The sequence below is a fragment of the Oculina patagonica genome, chromosome 4 (assembly GCF_052425735.1).
Source record: "Oculina patagonica isolate OP01 chromosome 4, crgOcupat, whole genome shotgun sequence".
Lineage (NCBI taxonomy): Eukaryota > Metazoa > Cnidaria > Anthozoa > Scleractinia > Oculinidae > Oculina > Oculina patagonica.
The window spans coordinates 49,160,967-49,176,769 of NC_135761.1; the positions used below are offsets into that span (position 1 = coordinate 49,160,967).

Consider the following 15,803-nt stretch of genomic DNA (forward strand, 5'->3'; position numbering starts at 1 on the left):
ACCCAGTCTCCAAAAATACGCGGCAAAAGAAAAATGGCGGACTGTCTTGCAGGTTTGAAAAATATATGTTTGGACGCTTGTTTTGTTTGACGCTATCATGGTGGACGGATTTGGAGCGATCACTTGGTGGGGATTCAGCCCAGCTCTTGATCTGCAAGACAAATACGATTGTAAGTCGTGTTGACGTTGATTCTAGTTCCATGTTTAACCTTGCTTTGGTTGCTGTAGTTTATTTGTGTGTTTTGGTTACTGGACAGGGTTTCAATCTGATAGATTAACATTTCATAGTCGGGTGGATTTATTCTGCAGGATTAACATGCAGAATGCAAATGAAATAGCCCTAAACCAGCTGGTTATTCCTTACACCACTGACTAGAATCCCCAAATTTTATATGATTGTGGTGTGCACAAAAGCATATTTCTGCATTCTGCGTTCCACACCTACTGTGAAATTTTCTGCTGTTTTTAACGTCTAGTACCATATTTATTCGATAAAGCCCAACCTTGAATTAGTACCCAGTTAATAAGCGCCCAGCCTTGAATGAGCATCCACCACCTCCCCACCCCCCAAAAAACTGAAATGTACAAGAGGAGTATTGATTATCGAAAACGACCATTAAAAGTACTACTCTGAGTTTTCCCTGAAGACCGAGTTTTCTTCGTATAAACAGAAATTGCCGAAATAAGTTATTACTGAAAATGGTGAAAATTTTATAAGCGCCCAGCCTTAAAGGAGAAGTTCACTCCAGAATGGCCATTAATTTTTTTTTACGCCAATGAGAAGTTTATGCAAAGATATGTTATTCACCAAAATTTCAGCTTCTAACGAGCGCTTAAACCCTACGAAATCCTTTTCTGAAGTAGCCCAAAACTCGACAACTGAACGCCGCCATCTTGGAGCTGTTAATGTATCGTGACGTCAAAGAGCTCAGCCTGAAGTTGAGCGGGAAAATTTTAATTACTTCAAACTCTTTGTTTCTTTGTAGTGGCTTTTGTTTGTCAGCCTGTTTGTGCAGCTCCATTTTGCTTAAACAGAGCTCCAAGAAATACAAAAAGAGGTATTTCCGTTTTCACCGTCTTTCAATATTTAAAGAACAATTGCTCAAAAGCGGACACAAATTTTGTGTGTTCCGGCGTTAAATCGGGGTCCGATCGAGTTCATTTTTGAAGTGCAATTTTCTGCAACTTTTTCAGGTTGATCTATTATTACCTATCCTTCGAGACCCTCGATTTTTCTCGTCATCCCGCTCGACAATCTGTCTCTGGGTCTCCGAGGATGATCATGTTACCAATGTTGCAGTATTGCATACGGTACGTGCATTTTGCAATCAAGATTTCTGACAAACAGAACATAAACAACCAATAAGTCCATAAACGGCAATGTCGCCAATGTCCTTCGCGGTATAAATAAACGTCCTCCTCCACTCTTCGCGTCAGTCATGACGACATGAACGCGAACATTGCTGTTTCGTTTTGTTTACAGCATCCATCCTAGTTATTTTACGCAGGACGTTTCCTTGAACATTATAAAAAATTACCAAAGTAGCAGACCGTACCAGTTTGTCGTAGCAGTGCTACTGAAAATAATATATTAACTTGTTTGCTTGACCACAAATAATCGCCGGGACCTCGATCAAACGCCGCGCCCCCAGGGTTTATTTAAAAAGTTAGCAGTTTTGACCCGGCGTTTATACGAAGCCGGCGTTTAATCGGGGACCCGCGTTTAATCGAGAAAATACGACGAAGTCAACAACAACAACAGAGAGTTTTTCTGGTTGATTAAAAATTCTCCCTGAAATAAAGTAAAAAAGTGAAATAGCATAATCGTAACATTGGTTGTATCGCTTCTGCCTTTTTCTTTTTTTGTGGGTTTTTCACTCAGGAGACTGTATCTGTGATCTTCTTCGAAGCAGTCTTCCGTATAGTTTTGGAACACGAAAATATTTATGTCCGCTTTGCCAGGATTTTTCGTTTCTGCCCATTCTTATAATCCATTCGTGAGCATTTTTTCTTTTAGATATTGAAAGACGGTGAAAGGTTTTTTGTATCTCTTGGAGCTCTGTTTGAGAAACATGGAGCTGCACAAACAGGCATTTTGACAAACAAAACAAAACAAGGAGTTTTGAGTATTCAAACTTCAGGCTGAGCTCTTTGACGTCACACATACATCACTAGCTCCAAGATGGCGGCGTTCAGTTGTCGAATTTTGGGCTACTTTAGAGAAAGATTTCGTAGGGTTTTAGCGCTCGTTGGAAGCTGAAATTTTGGTGAATAACATATTTTTGTATAAACTTTTTATTGGCGTAAAGAAAATAAACGGCCATTCTGGAGTGAACTTCTCCTTTAAATAACAGGGATGTAGCTAAGACAACTCTTAGCCGGCTCATCAACAAGCCCAGCTGGCTTTTCTGGCATTGGCAGCTCTAAAAGTTTACCGAAAGCTTTGTTTTCATGTGAAATTTCAGCCGGATTTAAGTTCTATTTCAGTCAGTTAAATAAGCCGGCAGCCGGCCCTTAGTGACATCCCTGAAATAAGCGTCCACCTCAATAAGGTCCACCTTGAGTAAGTGCCCACTCTCAGGGTCCAAAAATTTAATACGCACCCAGGGTGCTTAATCAAATAAATATGGTAAGTGACCACTTATCAAAAGCCAACCTTACCATAGGACTATAGGTGCCAAATATTGGGTAACATGACACCTTACAAATTAACCCTGATACAAGGTATCATATGACAGTAAAGTTTTCCTTGACATTAGAAGAGTTTACATGTGTTTCTAATATCATGTCTGTGAGTGACTTGGTTCATCATGATGATGCTAGTATTTCAAATTGCAAATTGCGCTGGATGCACTTAAATCGTACTTAAAGTTGTGTTATAGGGGAGAACTTGCAACAATGATTTTTCACACAACAATGTTGGCAACACGTTGCAAGTTTTTGACTTGAGTCGAGTCAAAAGTTGGGCGAAAAATCCCCCCTGGTATCATGTTACATGGTGTCTTATGGTGGTCAATTTTTTGCACAACATTAGGCAAAAAATGTTGTTGGAAGTTGTCCGGTGTAACACCACCTTTAAAGCTGAAACAACAACCAGATATGACTCAGAATTTAGACCCCCCATGAACTAGCCTCAGTTGTAAGTGACTACATCTCGTAAGCAATTATGCAGGATGTCACATTTTGAGGATGTTGTGAGTGTGTTTTTTATGATTCTGTGATGATTTCCCAAGATGTCTTTCAATCCCTAATGTTCATCCTTATCATTTTATTTTAAATCATCCTTGTTAAATTTTATGGTTTGCAGCTTTAGTATCCAAGTTGGAGAAGTTGGACATCTCTGGAGATGGTGCCACAACGAAAGGTAAACTTCCTGTCATACGATCAGTAAGCAATATTAGCACTTAAAATAAATAAATGATTGAGTTATATTGTTATGATACAGTGTGTATGGGGACAGGGGGCAGGAGCCCTGGAGAAAAGGGGTGGGAAGCCAGAGAAGGGAGGGCGGGAAGCAGAATTCCTAAGGTGGTGGGAACTGGGAGAAAACAGGTAAACTTTTGCCACATTTTGTTGTAATTTGCAATAGATATGGGACAAAGAGGAGAAAACGGCTACGGATTTAGGCGGGAGCAGGAAGCGGGAGTAAAGGGCATGGGAGGCGGGAGGATCAGACCCCCCTGTCCCCCTCCACTACAGTTGGCTCCTGTTTTACAGACTACCACAAATCGTCTTTGGTTCCTTTTGTTGTTTGCTTCACAAGTTGACATTTTCAATTGTTAGTTTTTGGTGACCTGCATATTTATTGCTTTGAATTCATTCATTTTTTGACTGACCCTATTCGGGGAATTGCACAACTTCAATATTGTTCAATTTCACTCCTGTTTGCCTTGCGGCTATCTTTTATTTGTTGGTTAGGGCAATACAGTATACCTTAATAAAAATTGAGGCACTGACATTAGAGAAAGGAAACACTGTAAAATTTGTTTATGAACAGTTAAGTCATTCCACCATACATGTACCACTAAATGGGGTCACCCCATTTTTCTTTTATTTAGTCGAAAAGTCAAAAGCATTTACTTATTATGTTCATTCAGCACTGGATCATTCATTTTTCTGTTCGATCTTTCATTGTTTAACATTGGAAAAATGAACTGATAGTTCATCAGTCTGACTGCTATTTTGTCCGTTGATTCTTTTCAGGAAAGCATAATTTCCTTATCATAGGAGCAGGGGATTGCCGACACATTTTAAAGACCTTTGCACAGGCCTACAGACACACCAAGAGAGATCTACATGTAAGTTCAAATGAGTTAAATGTAAATCATCACTTCACTTATCCTTTAGACCAGGGAAAGTGTAAGGGTACCAACCACAATTCAACAACTGGATTTTTCTACTCTCTCCCATTCTTAGCTACCCCTAAAATTTGATTTACCACCTGAGGCACTTATTAAACTCTGCTCGAAGGAGAGCACTTATTGGAGATAAAACTTATAAGCCCCTCCCGGGAGAGAGGGGGGCATGTTCCCGTGACCTTCTCCCCAACAAATTTGTTTGTCTATTTTTGTGGTCCCTGTTTCCTAGAATATCAGAAACCAGGCTTTTGTTCCAGTGTTCCCAGCTTTATTTTCATTTTGTTCCCTTCTTCCCAATTTTTTTCTGGCCATGTTACCTTTTCTCCTGAAACCCCTGGGACTGCTGGGAGGGGCTCACTTATTTTGGATGGAGCCTGTATTTATTTTTTTACCTAGCAGTATTTCTAAACTGCTCTAACTTCAAACTGTGAACTGAAAGGTTACTTATTTTACAAGATGTGAGCATTGAAATTACAGTCAATTACAGTCCGACCTCTATTAAGCGGCCACCCTCGGGACTTTGGAAAGTGGCCGCTTAATAGAGGTACAGTATAAATTGGATAGGAATGGCAGTAAACATGATTTTATTGACTCTATTTGGCAAAATGCTTTAAAAAAGTGAACATATATAGAGATAATAAAAGATAGATAAACAAAAAATCAAGTGCATGTCCAGCCCATGCATAGTACTAGTTCTAACACAGAGGGCACGTAGTTGAAATGTACAGTATTTCTTTGGCTTGATAATGTACAGAAAAATATGCAAAACATCGTTGACAAGTTTCTTAGGCCTTTTTTGCATCAATAGCTAGTATGTGCAAAAATTTAGCTCAAGATATTTCACAGACAATTTATTTAATAATCATCTGTCACCATGCATTTCACTTGGAAAGATAATTTGCTGGCCGCTTAATGGAGGTAAAAAACAATATAAATAATACACTTGCAACAGCAAAAAGGTGGCCGCAGCCGCTTAATGGAGGTGGCTGTTGAATAGAGGAATCAAATACAGCAGTTTACTGACAAATAAATCGGAACTTTGGTAAGTGGCCGCTTAATGGAGGGTTGCCGCTTAATAGAGGTCGCACTGTATATCATTGTAACATCATCTTTTCAAAGTAAAGGTCATTTAGTAGAAAAGGCTGGGTGTGTTGTATTATAACCAAACGTATCTTTGGTTTGGGTGTAAAATTAAGGGAACTAAATCAAATCATCATCAAATGGTACCCTACTGCAGAGGGTACCAAAGGGGGGTTCGTGATCCCGTTTCACGCACAAGTTTTAACCAAATTCACGTGTCACGTATACTTAAACAGCAAAATTCACGGATCACGTTTCTTTTCTAACTATTTTTCACGCGACACGGACTAATTTTTGCCCTATTTTCACGCGTCACGGACTAATTTTTGCCCTTTTCACGTGTCACGCATAAACCCTTTGCCCCCCTCTACTGCAGGCCTATAGTCAGTAATAGACCCGGGAGGGGGGGGGGGTACTCCCATATGTGGCCTATAGAGTTATGTGCCGCTCGATAGGGTATGGTTTTTGAGGTTCTCGGTCCTTAAATAGGGTATTATTTTTGCTCCTTTTGGCAATGTGTTCCTGGTGTGATCCTTAGATAGGGTACCTAAATTCTATTAGCTAAAATAAACGCCCAGCTAAACGAAAAAAAGGTATCTAAAAACTGAATTTTCTCTTCAGGTATTAGTAAAGCGATTTTAGAAAGATTTGGTCGTCACGGAACGCTTCTCCTCCCCTTGAATGGGTGTAATTTTTCCGTTTTGGGCCTTAAAAAGGGTATCAATTTTCACTTTCTTTATCCTTATATAGGGTCAAGGTTTAAGAACCTTGGCGGCACACCCCTATCCGAAATTTATGGGAGTACGCCCCCCCCCCCCGGGGGTAATAGAGAGTTGATGTTACACATCTACAGGTACACACTATAGGTGCAATTCATCTGTAACTTGGTCAGACAAGCCAAGTATATGGTGCATGGTTTAAAATTTCTGTTGGTTTATTGGCAGACCAAAGATGTTAAATCTGTCTTATTAATGTTGCAGATCTACGTTGTTGAAAATAATCTTGAGATTTATGCAAGGCACCTTTTGCTTTTATCTATCGCACTTGAACCCAGAGACAGACTGGGCCTGCAAGGTGAGCAGAGACAATGTGGGGGTATGGGTTGGGGGGGGGGGGACAGTGATCAATGCTTAACAATAGCAGTGTATTGCTAAATAGATAGATGAAGAGAATTAGGAAAGTCATCACCTTGTGTATGTTACCTTGAGGTGCAGCCGCCTAATGGCTTGTGTGTTGTACACCGGAGGCGGGGGGGGGGGGGGGGGGGGGAGGAATTCCATATATGAGCTATATAGATATGTGCCACTGTGAAGGGTTTGGTTTCCAAGTAGCTTTGTCTGAGATTGGGTAAGGAAGTCAGTCGGTTTTGGTTTAGAATAGGGTATCATTTGCTGGAAAACTGATCAGTAGTATGAGGAATTATGTCCGAAATAGGAATAGAACCTCGAAAGAGAAAGAGGCCATCTTTAACATGAATAAAATCATCAGATGGCTTTCCTCAAAAAAACACAAATAGTGATACAGTTCTACAAAAGGTCTGGGAGAGGGTACGGATTTTTGATGTCTGGTCTAGTATGGGGTTTCAAAATCAGCTGAACATGGTCTAGTATAGGGTAAGGGTTTCAGAGTTTCAGCGGGGCACTCTCTCCCAAAGAAATTATGAGTGCCGTCCCTGGGGTTGAACATTCCCATCCCCAGAGCCATGCTGTTCTTTTATCAGCACCAAGAATATAAACTGGTCAAGTCCAATTTTTTGAACATGTAAATAGTAAGAGTGTCTTTTTCATAATTTTGTAGAAAGGACAGAGCTATTCCTTGAACTGTTTGGGAATAGCCTTGTGAGACCACAAGCAAGTGAATATTTACAACAGAAATCAACTGACTTTATCAGGTACCTTGTTAAATCTTTGGATGTTTTCACTGTAATCAAGAAGGCGACTGGGGACTCCCTTAACCCTTTAACCGTTTTTTTGTTGTGGGCTTTTCTATGAAGGTTTGTTGTCACTGGCATTAGGAGCATAGCAAACAGTTGAAAGCATGGTAAACTATATACGGTTTTTAAGAGCACAGAATGTGCTTTCCGCTGTTGATGAGATTTCGATTGACAGGTGAACCCCTATGGAGTTATGACGTCATAAATGTACATTTTTGGTAATATTTAACCTATGAGAGTTAATTATTTGTAGTTAAACAATCAAGAGAATAAGTGCTAGGAGCTTTTTGGGGCTAAAATATGTAATAACAGTCTGTAACAGACTGACTGACAAAGTTTCAGTTAAATAGATAAAATTGTTTGCAAGTATGACAACTTTGAAGTTGGCAGGTTTTCACCCTTTATTTTTCATTTTTCACTAATATGCAAGATCACAAAGTTGGTTTGAACACAATCAGTTAATTTTAAATGGTCTCTTCCATATCATAGTTCTTTTGAAAGAGCAATATCTTCTCATTCTTAAGAATACCTGATCAACTTTTAAAACTTCATTATTTTTTCATAGCGCGTATGTCAAGTCATCGTTCGCCGGCGAACGATAACTAGAAGAAAAAGCGTAAAACGGTTAAATTAATGATTTACATGTATCTAGTGGTTAACATTATGCACCCTTTCTGACAACTGGCCCCTAGCGTATAAATGGTACCAGAGAATAAATGCTTGATGGAGAAGGTGACACTGGGATGGTCTAGCATCCCATCATGGGATTATTAGATACAAAATGTAATTTACGCCTAGACACTTGATGCTACTGAAACTTGATAATAATATGCATGTAATAACAAGCCTGATGGGCTACTAGGCTTGAATGCAGACTTAATCTTCAGTACTGTTGTAGTAACATGAATCTACCCCTGCAAGGCAGAACTGTTACAAATAGTTTAATTATTTTTGCGTTGTCAAGTTAATGGGAGAATTTTAGCAAGTCAGTTCATGATCATTTGTCACAACATAATTTTAATACTTGGAAATTAGAACAGATTAAATCACTTGTTGTAAAGATGGCTCAATGTTAACAGTTTTGTTATGTTTTGAATTAATTTTTCAGGATGATAACAGATCCAGATTATCTTGAAGCTTGTTTGCCTGTGTTCAACTTTTCACAGCTAAAGGTTATTAATTCACATGCCACAAAATCCTGCTTATATGTCCCCCTGCAGTGATTATGAGCTCCCCTGGTTATAGGTCCATCCCCACCCAGCCAGATATAAGTCCCCCCCCCACCTAGATATATGCCCCCTGGGCACTAATTTCTCTTGTTGTTATAATATTAAGCACTCTCACTGAACACTGTAAGTACTTCAAACAGAAAATTAGGCAACCTTACAAAACAATAGGTTTGTTGCTTTTCCGTTATGTTCTTGTTGTTATAGTTTTAAATTTGTTCCAAGTATTAAATGAATTCAGTTGTTGAGACATTTTAATGCTTACAGTAGATCAACATTGCTGTTAGTAGCCCATTTGAAGCATTATTTTATTTCACTTATAACCCACACCCCCCCCCCCCCCCACCTGATATAAGCCCCTCTATTTATAAGCCCATCCAAAAACCCTTAGGAAGTTGTATTAGCCCAGGCCAGGGATTATAGTAACTGGAATTTTATTAAAGAATTAAAGAATTTGGTATACAGTTGAAGCTCTCTTAACGGACACTCTCGAAAGCAGACAGCGCCACTTACGGCTGTCTTGTTTGAAACCCCATTTTAACTCTCATACAATCTCTGTATTTTTACATTCTCGTAAACAGACATTCCGTAAACGGCCGCAGACACTTTCAAAGATTACGACTTAGACTTTTTCTTTGTTTTTAAGCTCCTGTAAGCGGACACACCGAAGAGAAACCTGTTAACAACCTCTGTATCTTGTTTTTATCAATCAACTTCACATCATGGTTCATCACAATGATTTTACAGTAATTACAGTACCATATTTTGGTGTTTGTTTTGTCGTCATCCACGTATGCCCGGTTATTGTTAGCTGGGCAAGCTCCCGTTAGCGGCCATCTATGCCCTACACATCTAGTGGCCGCTTACGAGAACCATTCTCATAAGCGGTCAGCTCCACTTATGGACACTTTTTGTCGCTTCCTGAGTGTGGCTGCTTATGAGAGCTTCAACTGTTCCAAGAAGAAGCAAATGTGGTTAAAATTGGGAAGCATTGAAAAATTAACAAACTGCAAATTCGAAAAAGAAAGCCATTATTTTCAAGATGAACATGTATGATAGAGTACCTTCAAATAAAGAAATTTCAACAGTGCATCTTTTTCTTCATTTGTTAGAATTGAAAAGGAAAGGATTTTTAGAATGTACAAATTTAAAATATTTACTCTTGGCGAGTAACTTGCTGTGTTTTTTTTTAGATGAAGCCTGGTGGAGAGAGTTCTGCCTATTTTGTTAATTCTTATAATACAGCATTCAATACATGTCCCAGAATTTCTATTTAATGTCGATGACAGTTTAAACATTTTTTTTTCGGGGCCTGTTTATCTCATCTAGTTTAAGGAGAGAGATCAGTTGGAGAGCATCTTTAAATTCTGGAGAAATACAGATCCCAAGCTGTTTGATATCTGCAAACACTGGTAAGTGATAGACTTAATAACATTGTTGCTTGGTATTCACAAATACGAATTGGTAGACCATGAATGGGGAGGTGCAATAGCCCAATGGGTTGCGTGCCAGACTCCCGATTGAGCGGTCTGAGTATGAGCCCAGGCCAGGGCACTGTGTTGTGTTCTTGGGCAAGACACTTTACCCTCACAGTGCCTCTCTTCACCCAGGGGTATAAATGGGTACCAGCGAATTTACTGCTGGAGGTAACCATGCAACAGACTAGCATCCCATCCAGGGGGGAGTAGCAATACTCCTAGCCGCTCAACGCTACAGAAACTGGGATTAAGCTCTGGTCCTGATGGGCTACTTGGCTCGACAGCAGGCATTTTAGACCATAGTGGTACCACTTTTCTGCTAGTGCTTTTGAGTGAGAAAGAAAAAGAGGAAAAAAAGACTGCAAAACAGTCGTATCTTTTGCGAACACGCTCGGTCTTCGAATGAGAGCAAGAAGTCTGAAGCTCAACGTTCGGCGCTTCACGCCTTCGATAAGCGTTTTTTCCAATGACTTTAGAGAAAAAACGACTGTTTTGCAGTGTAAGGAAAAATGGCACATACAAACAGTGGTGAGCTGTACAGGAAAGGAGAACAAGAAGCAAAGCTAGGGAGGACGACCATTTTTGCAGCCAAGTGGTTTTGTTTGGTGAATAACATCATTTGGCACTGCAATCTAACTAGATCTTTACATCTTGTCAATTTCCCTAGTTATTGGCAATTACAAAAAAAAGAAACTGGGATAAAGAGGACTCCCGAATTTTCAATCCTCCAGGAGAAAGGAAAATTGGTTTGAGAAATTGAGGGCAAAATTACAGAGAAGTACTACCCAAAGGAAACAAAAATTGGACTGAGAAATCCGCGGCGGGGGTAAACTTACAGAGAAGTACTACCCAAAAGAAACGACAATTGGTTTGAGAAATCGGGATTCTACTGTATTCCGAAAAAGTTAGTTTATTAATACAAAAATTAATGATATTATTATAATTTATTGATTTTACCCAGGGAGGAGAGACTAAGGCAGTATTTTGCTGTTCGTTATGACTCAAGGCAGAATATTTTTGATTGGGACTACAATATGAAATTGTCAAAAAAGGTAAACAGTAACATTTTATTTTACTGTGTATCAATCTTACGTACTTAATCCTTGTCTTAGTTTTAGTATTAATTCTAATACTAATTTTATTGTGTAATCTGCAAAAGGCACAGCCCATGATGACTCCAGTTGTGCAAACGTGCATGTGCTAGTGTTAAAATGTGATACAAGATGCGAGTGCTTGAATGTGTTCGTTCGCTCGAAAGTTAATCCTGATCAGCATTAGGCGCGGTGCTCTAATGGTTAGCGCTTGGCTCCGAGTTGAACGGCCCCGGTTCGAGACCTGGCCGGGGCGCTGCGTTGTGTTCTTGGGCAAGACACCTTACTCTCACAGTGCCTCTCTCCACCCAGGTGTATAACTGGGTACCGGCGAAATTACTGCTGGGGGGTAACCCTGCGATGGACAAGCATCTCATCCAGGGGGGAGTAGCAATACTTCTAGTCGCTTAATGCTACTGAAACCGGGATAAGCTCCGGCTGTATGGGCCACTTAGGCTCGGACACAGACTTTACCTTATATAGATTTAAGTCTAAAAGCGGAGCTCCACACTTATTTTCTGGTTCTTAAAATTTTGTCAAAATACCATCATTGAAAATACTGTTATTGCAGTTATTAAACGTATACTCCTTAAGAAAGATTCATAGCCGAAATAAATGTGCTGAAACATTGTCTCTTGTATTTGATATATCACGTGAAATAAAATCAATCTGTTATCTTGGTTTCAGGCATCAATTATCAATAGTCATGAGTACAAGAGCTGGCGTGAACAAGGTTTGGCTTTTGAGCTGCGAAGTGACTCTACATATGAAGTATCTAACAGAACTTTGGCCTCTGGTATTATCATCAAGAAGGTAGTTACATATATAACGTTCTTTCCCACAAATTTAATTTTTCTAACAGTTTTTAACAAACATTCGGTGATTTGATAGTATGATCTGCCGTAAATCCTATGGGTACTCAATGGAAGGGGTTTGTGAACCCCCAAAAGATCGAAATCGCCAATTTTAAACCTATCCGTTGCATTTATAATTGAGTGGGCTTCCCCGGGGAGCTTATTCATCACATGGGTTTCGCCCAATCATTTCATAGTGTGTACGCCAATGTCTGTACCAAATTCACAACATCATCGACACAGAAAAAGAAGACAATATTAATGTTCTTTCATTTATCACTTTCTTTATTTTGTTTGAATTGTGTTAGGAAGGAGAGCGAATTGCGCGCCGAGGGTACTGGGGCGACATCATAAACAGCCCGTATTTAGCATTTGGTATTGAGAGCGAGGAGGAGTCACTCTTTAGAACTTCCAATGGACAGCATGTAAAGGTGAGTATGCGCCTTCAGATTATTTTGTGTATTTCCCTGATAGTGTAGTATTGTCGAGTGTGAAGCAAAAAAGGCTCGAAATGGGAATAAGGCTGCGGTCACACTTGATGCCTGGGCACGGTGCCCGAGTACGATTCACGCTGGGCACTAATGTGAACATACTATTTTTTCAAGTACCCACGCCATAATTCGGGCACGGTCCCCGTGCCTGATTACAAGGTCGAGACCTTTTACTCAGACCTTTAACAAAACACCGCAAAACATACTAAGATATGTGTAATGAGTGAAGGGTTTTAAGATTCTTTGAAACGCGAACGAGATATTTCCGTTAAACCCATGTTAAGCGTTGAAAAAAAGGACTTCAGGTAACCCCCAGCCGTTGGTTTGACAGGGTTTGCCTCCTGTAAAGCGCTTTTGGACTTTGAGGATGTTAGCGCTATATAAATATTTTATGATTATTATTATTGTTCATCATCAGAGATGATGATGATCTTAGGAGGATTTTCAAAACCATAAAGGATAAAAATTGTCTATAATTTGTTTGTTTCGAAATATTTGTTGTGTCGAAAGGCCTAAACTAGACTATTCAAGAAAATTCGCGACTTTCCGATTTTTATTGGGATTCGAAGTAAGTAGAAAGGCTCCGAAAAACTTAGATGAAATGGAAAAGCCATAAGCAGCCAGTTATAAATTTTAGCCATACTCGACTTATTTGACTTATATTTTGCGATTTGTTTTCGTCTCAGACAGCAACAAATGTATCGGAATATAACGTCACCGCTCTTATGCACGAAATCATGGCTGGTGAAAAATATGTCCAGCCAAAGATTGACGAGAAGAAAGAAAAGAAAGAGAAGGCGACATTGCAAAAAGTTAAGGAAGAAGACGAAGAAGAAGAAGCCGAAGAAATTGAAAGTACAAAGAGAAAAGAAGCAGTTAAGGATACCACGCAGCAAACACAAGGTAATCAGTCTGATGTTTCGCTTCTACGAAGTTACTCCCCCCCCCCTCCATCAGCTCCTTTCCCTTTCTTGAACGGACGATGCCATCATTGGCAATCCTTTAGTGATAGACGATTTCATATCTGCCCTTGTTTAGGCCTGGACTAGGTCGAAACTGTGCTCTGATAATAACACGATTTACTGTTACGCTTTGGTAAGGTCTAGGGGTACTGTCCGCTATTATAGATGCGACACTTTAAGAACCTTATCTGCAGTTGTGTTGCATTCGTGCGTTTCTTTTTGTCTTTCGGTTTGGTGAGAGGAGAACAAAAAGTGCGACGCTCAAGTGGGCCAAAAAGCCGGGATCAACGTGGTTGTGTAGTGGTGGGAGAGGGATGCTAACAGGCCAGAAGTTCCGGGTTCGATCCTGGGTGGTGACATGCATTATTATGGTAGTGCCTCATGCCACATTGCAATCCCTAAAAAAACTGCAATAATTCCGACCCCGAACTGCACTCGGCGCTAATTTATATGCCGTTGTGACCGTGTGTGTTTATTATACGACATAACAAATGGTGGACGTTCCTTAAGTCCACCGTTTTGTGTAAATGCTGTATTTTTTTCAGGTTACATGAAGTGTCCTGGTATCAGGGTCAGCTTCCTCCCTCTGAACTGTGTTCCTGATCTCTCCAAGAAAAGCAAGTACAACAAGCTGTTTGACGTCATTTACTTCTCAAACAGGTATGCGATCACGTGATAGACACGTTTATGTTATTATTGCGACTGAGTAAGGCAAGGTCCGTTTTCGGAAGATCACTCAACTGTACTGCGCTTACTGAGAGTATGATCGTTTAACTAACGTCTTGAGGAGAAGAAAGGGCTAAAAAGAGGCCTTTTAAACTGGAAAGAAGAAAAGAACATTTACGCGTCTTTTAGTGAACATTAATGAAACTTGTCCTTAGTTGAGACGAGCAAGGCGCTCCCGCATTTATTCGTTTCACGCGTTCTTTTTCTGTAAATCGGCTGGTCAATTATACAGGTTGTTTCTAAATTAACCATCCGAAGGCAACGACTTCCCAAAAATAGCGATCCCTTTTGCCCCCCTAAATCCAGCGGCTCTTCCTTTCAGAATTCAACGGCATTCTATTTCATACTTTTTTCCCACCCAAAAACAGTTCCTTCTAGGACTTTTTTGACTTTCAGGCCTACGGTTTTTGATTAGAAGAGCAATGTGGAAAATGAACAGTGCATTGACATATTCATACGCAAACCTTCAATCATTACGTCACAGTGATCGAGTTTCAAAATTTTTTTTAACCAAATCGAGCTGACGCATCCAAACTTCCACTGATCTAGAGTTATATCATTTTCAGTATGGTTCATTTATTGACTCCAGAGGTAAAGGAGATATTTGCTGATGAAGCCCTTATCATCACTGAAACGACCAAGTAAGTTGTATTGAAGACTTTTTTATTGTTGAAATATAAAATGGCAAGGCTGTTGTGACTTGAGTAATGCTGTGTGCTGTGATTTTTTGTATAAAGGTTCATGCTGGATCTCAAGCCTGAGCAGATGCAAGAATACCTCAAAAAGATAACATCCATGGCACAGAGTGCTGGCTGTAAGGTATGTTAGTGGTTTTTAATTTATTGTCGTACAACCAAAACTATTACAACTACAACTGACCAAACACAACTATCGTAAACAACAAAATAAACCAATAGAAACTTTAGGCAAATGTACGTAACCGGCGCCAAGGTACGATTTGTTTGGTTGACTAGGTGGCGCAACGAACAAACAAACAAACGAACGACAATCGAGCGAACGAACGACGACGAATGAACAACTTCTTCACTGTCAATCGAACTTATTTACTCGTCTACCCATCCTCCAACACACCAAACCCAACAAAGCGGCACAAGTCCCTTGTGACATTGCTGATGGGCTATTCATTTTTCAAAAAGGACTAGAATCTTGTTCACCCTCGTTCCCAAAATGTCACGTGCCTATGTTTAACTATGGTTGCATTCTATTGCAGACGGCAGTTCCTGCTGATGGAGAGAAAGACGCTCACGCCTTCTTCACTTTTCAAAGATAGCATTCACTAAGTGCAATCTCCATGATCTCCTTGAAGTCCGTTTTTGCGTGACTTGTCTTTCGTGACATAAAACTTTTCGCTTAACTTGTTACATATTTATTTAAAGGTGCGTCGAGTAAATACTAATGCGTCAAACAAGTGCCAAGAAAAAAATGATGACGGACTAGTCACAGACTCGTACCCAGTCGTTACTCTTTTTTCGTTTTGGCTACGTTCGAAGAGGATGATGGGAAGGACGTAGAAAGATAAGTTCGTCCTTCCCTTGATGCCTTGCGCGCCGCTTAAAAATCAAGAGAAGCGACTGGGTACGAGT

The 15,803-nt window shown here is 40.0% G+C and overlaps 1 protein-coding gene across 1 annotated transcript; it reads left to right on the forward strand.

The window, feature by feature from the left end:
* Positions 1 to 26: 26 nt before the first annotated feature.
* LOC144650387 (dynein axonemal assembly factor 3-like) lies at positions 27 to 15,654 on the forward strand. Its single transcript, XM_078510052.1, has 15 exons — positions 27 to 170; positions 3,308 to 3,364; positions 4,204 to 4,298; positions 6,419 to 6,512; positions 7,236 to 7,329; positions 8,480 to 8,543; positions 9,927 to 10,009; positions 11,037 to 11,127; positions 11,854 to 11,979; positions 12,329 to 12,451; positions 13,198 to 13,414; positions 14,019 to 14,133; positions 14,766 to 14,840; positions 14,937 to 15,018; positions 15,431 to 15,654. The coding sequence occupies exons 1-15, from the start codon at positions 98 to 100 to the stop codon at positions 15,488 to 15,490; spliced, it is 1,449 nt and encodes a 482-aa protein (XP_078366178.1). The 5' UTR covers positions 27 to 97; the 3' UTR covers positions 15,491 to 15,654.
* The last annotated feature ends 149 nt before the right edge of the window (positions 15,655 to 15,803 follow it).

What these genes read in the sequence shown, in the direction of transcription:
- LOC144650387 (XM_078510052.1), top strand. Translation starts at nt 98, where the DNA reads ATGGTGGACGGATTTGGAGCGATCACTTGGTGGGGATTCAGCCCAGCT. An exon ending in AGACAGACTGGGCCTGCAAG is followed by an intron (nt 6,513 to 7,235) that starts GTGAGCAGAGAC and finishes ATAATTTTGTAG; the next exon opens with AAAGGACAGAGCTATTCCTT. An exon ending in TCAACTTTTCACAGCTAAAG is followed by an intron (nt 8,544 to 9,926) that starts GTTATTAATTCA and finishes TATCTCATCTAG; the next exon opens with TTTAAGGAGAGAGATCAGTT.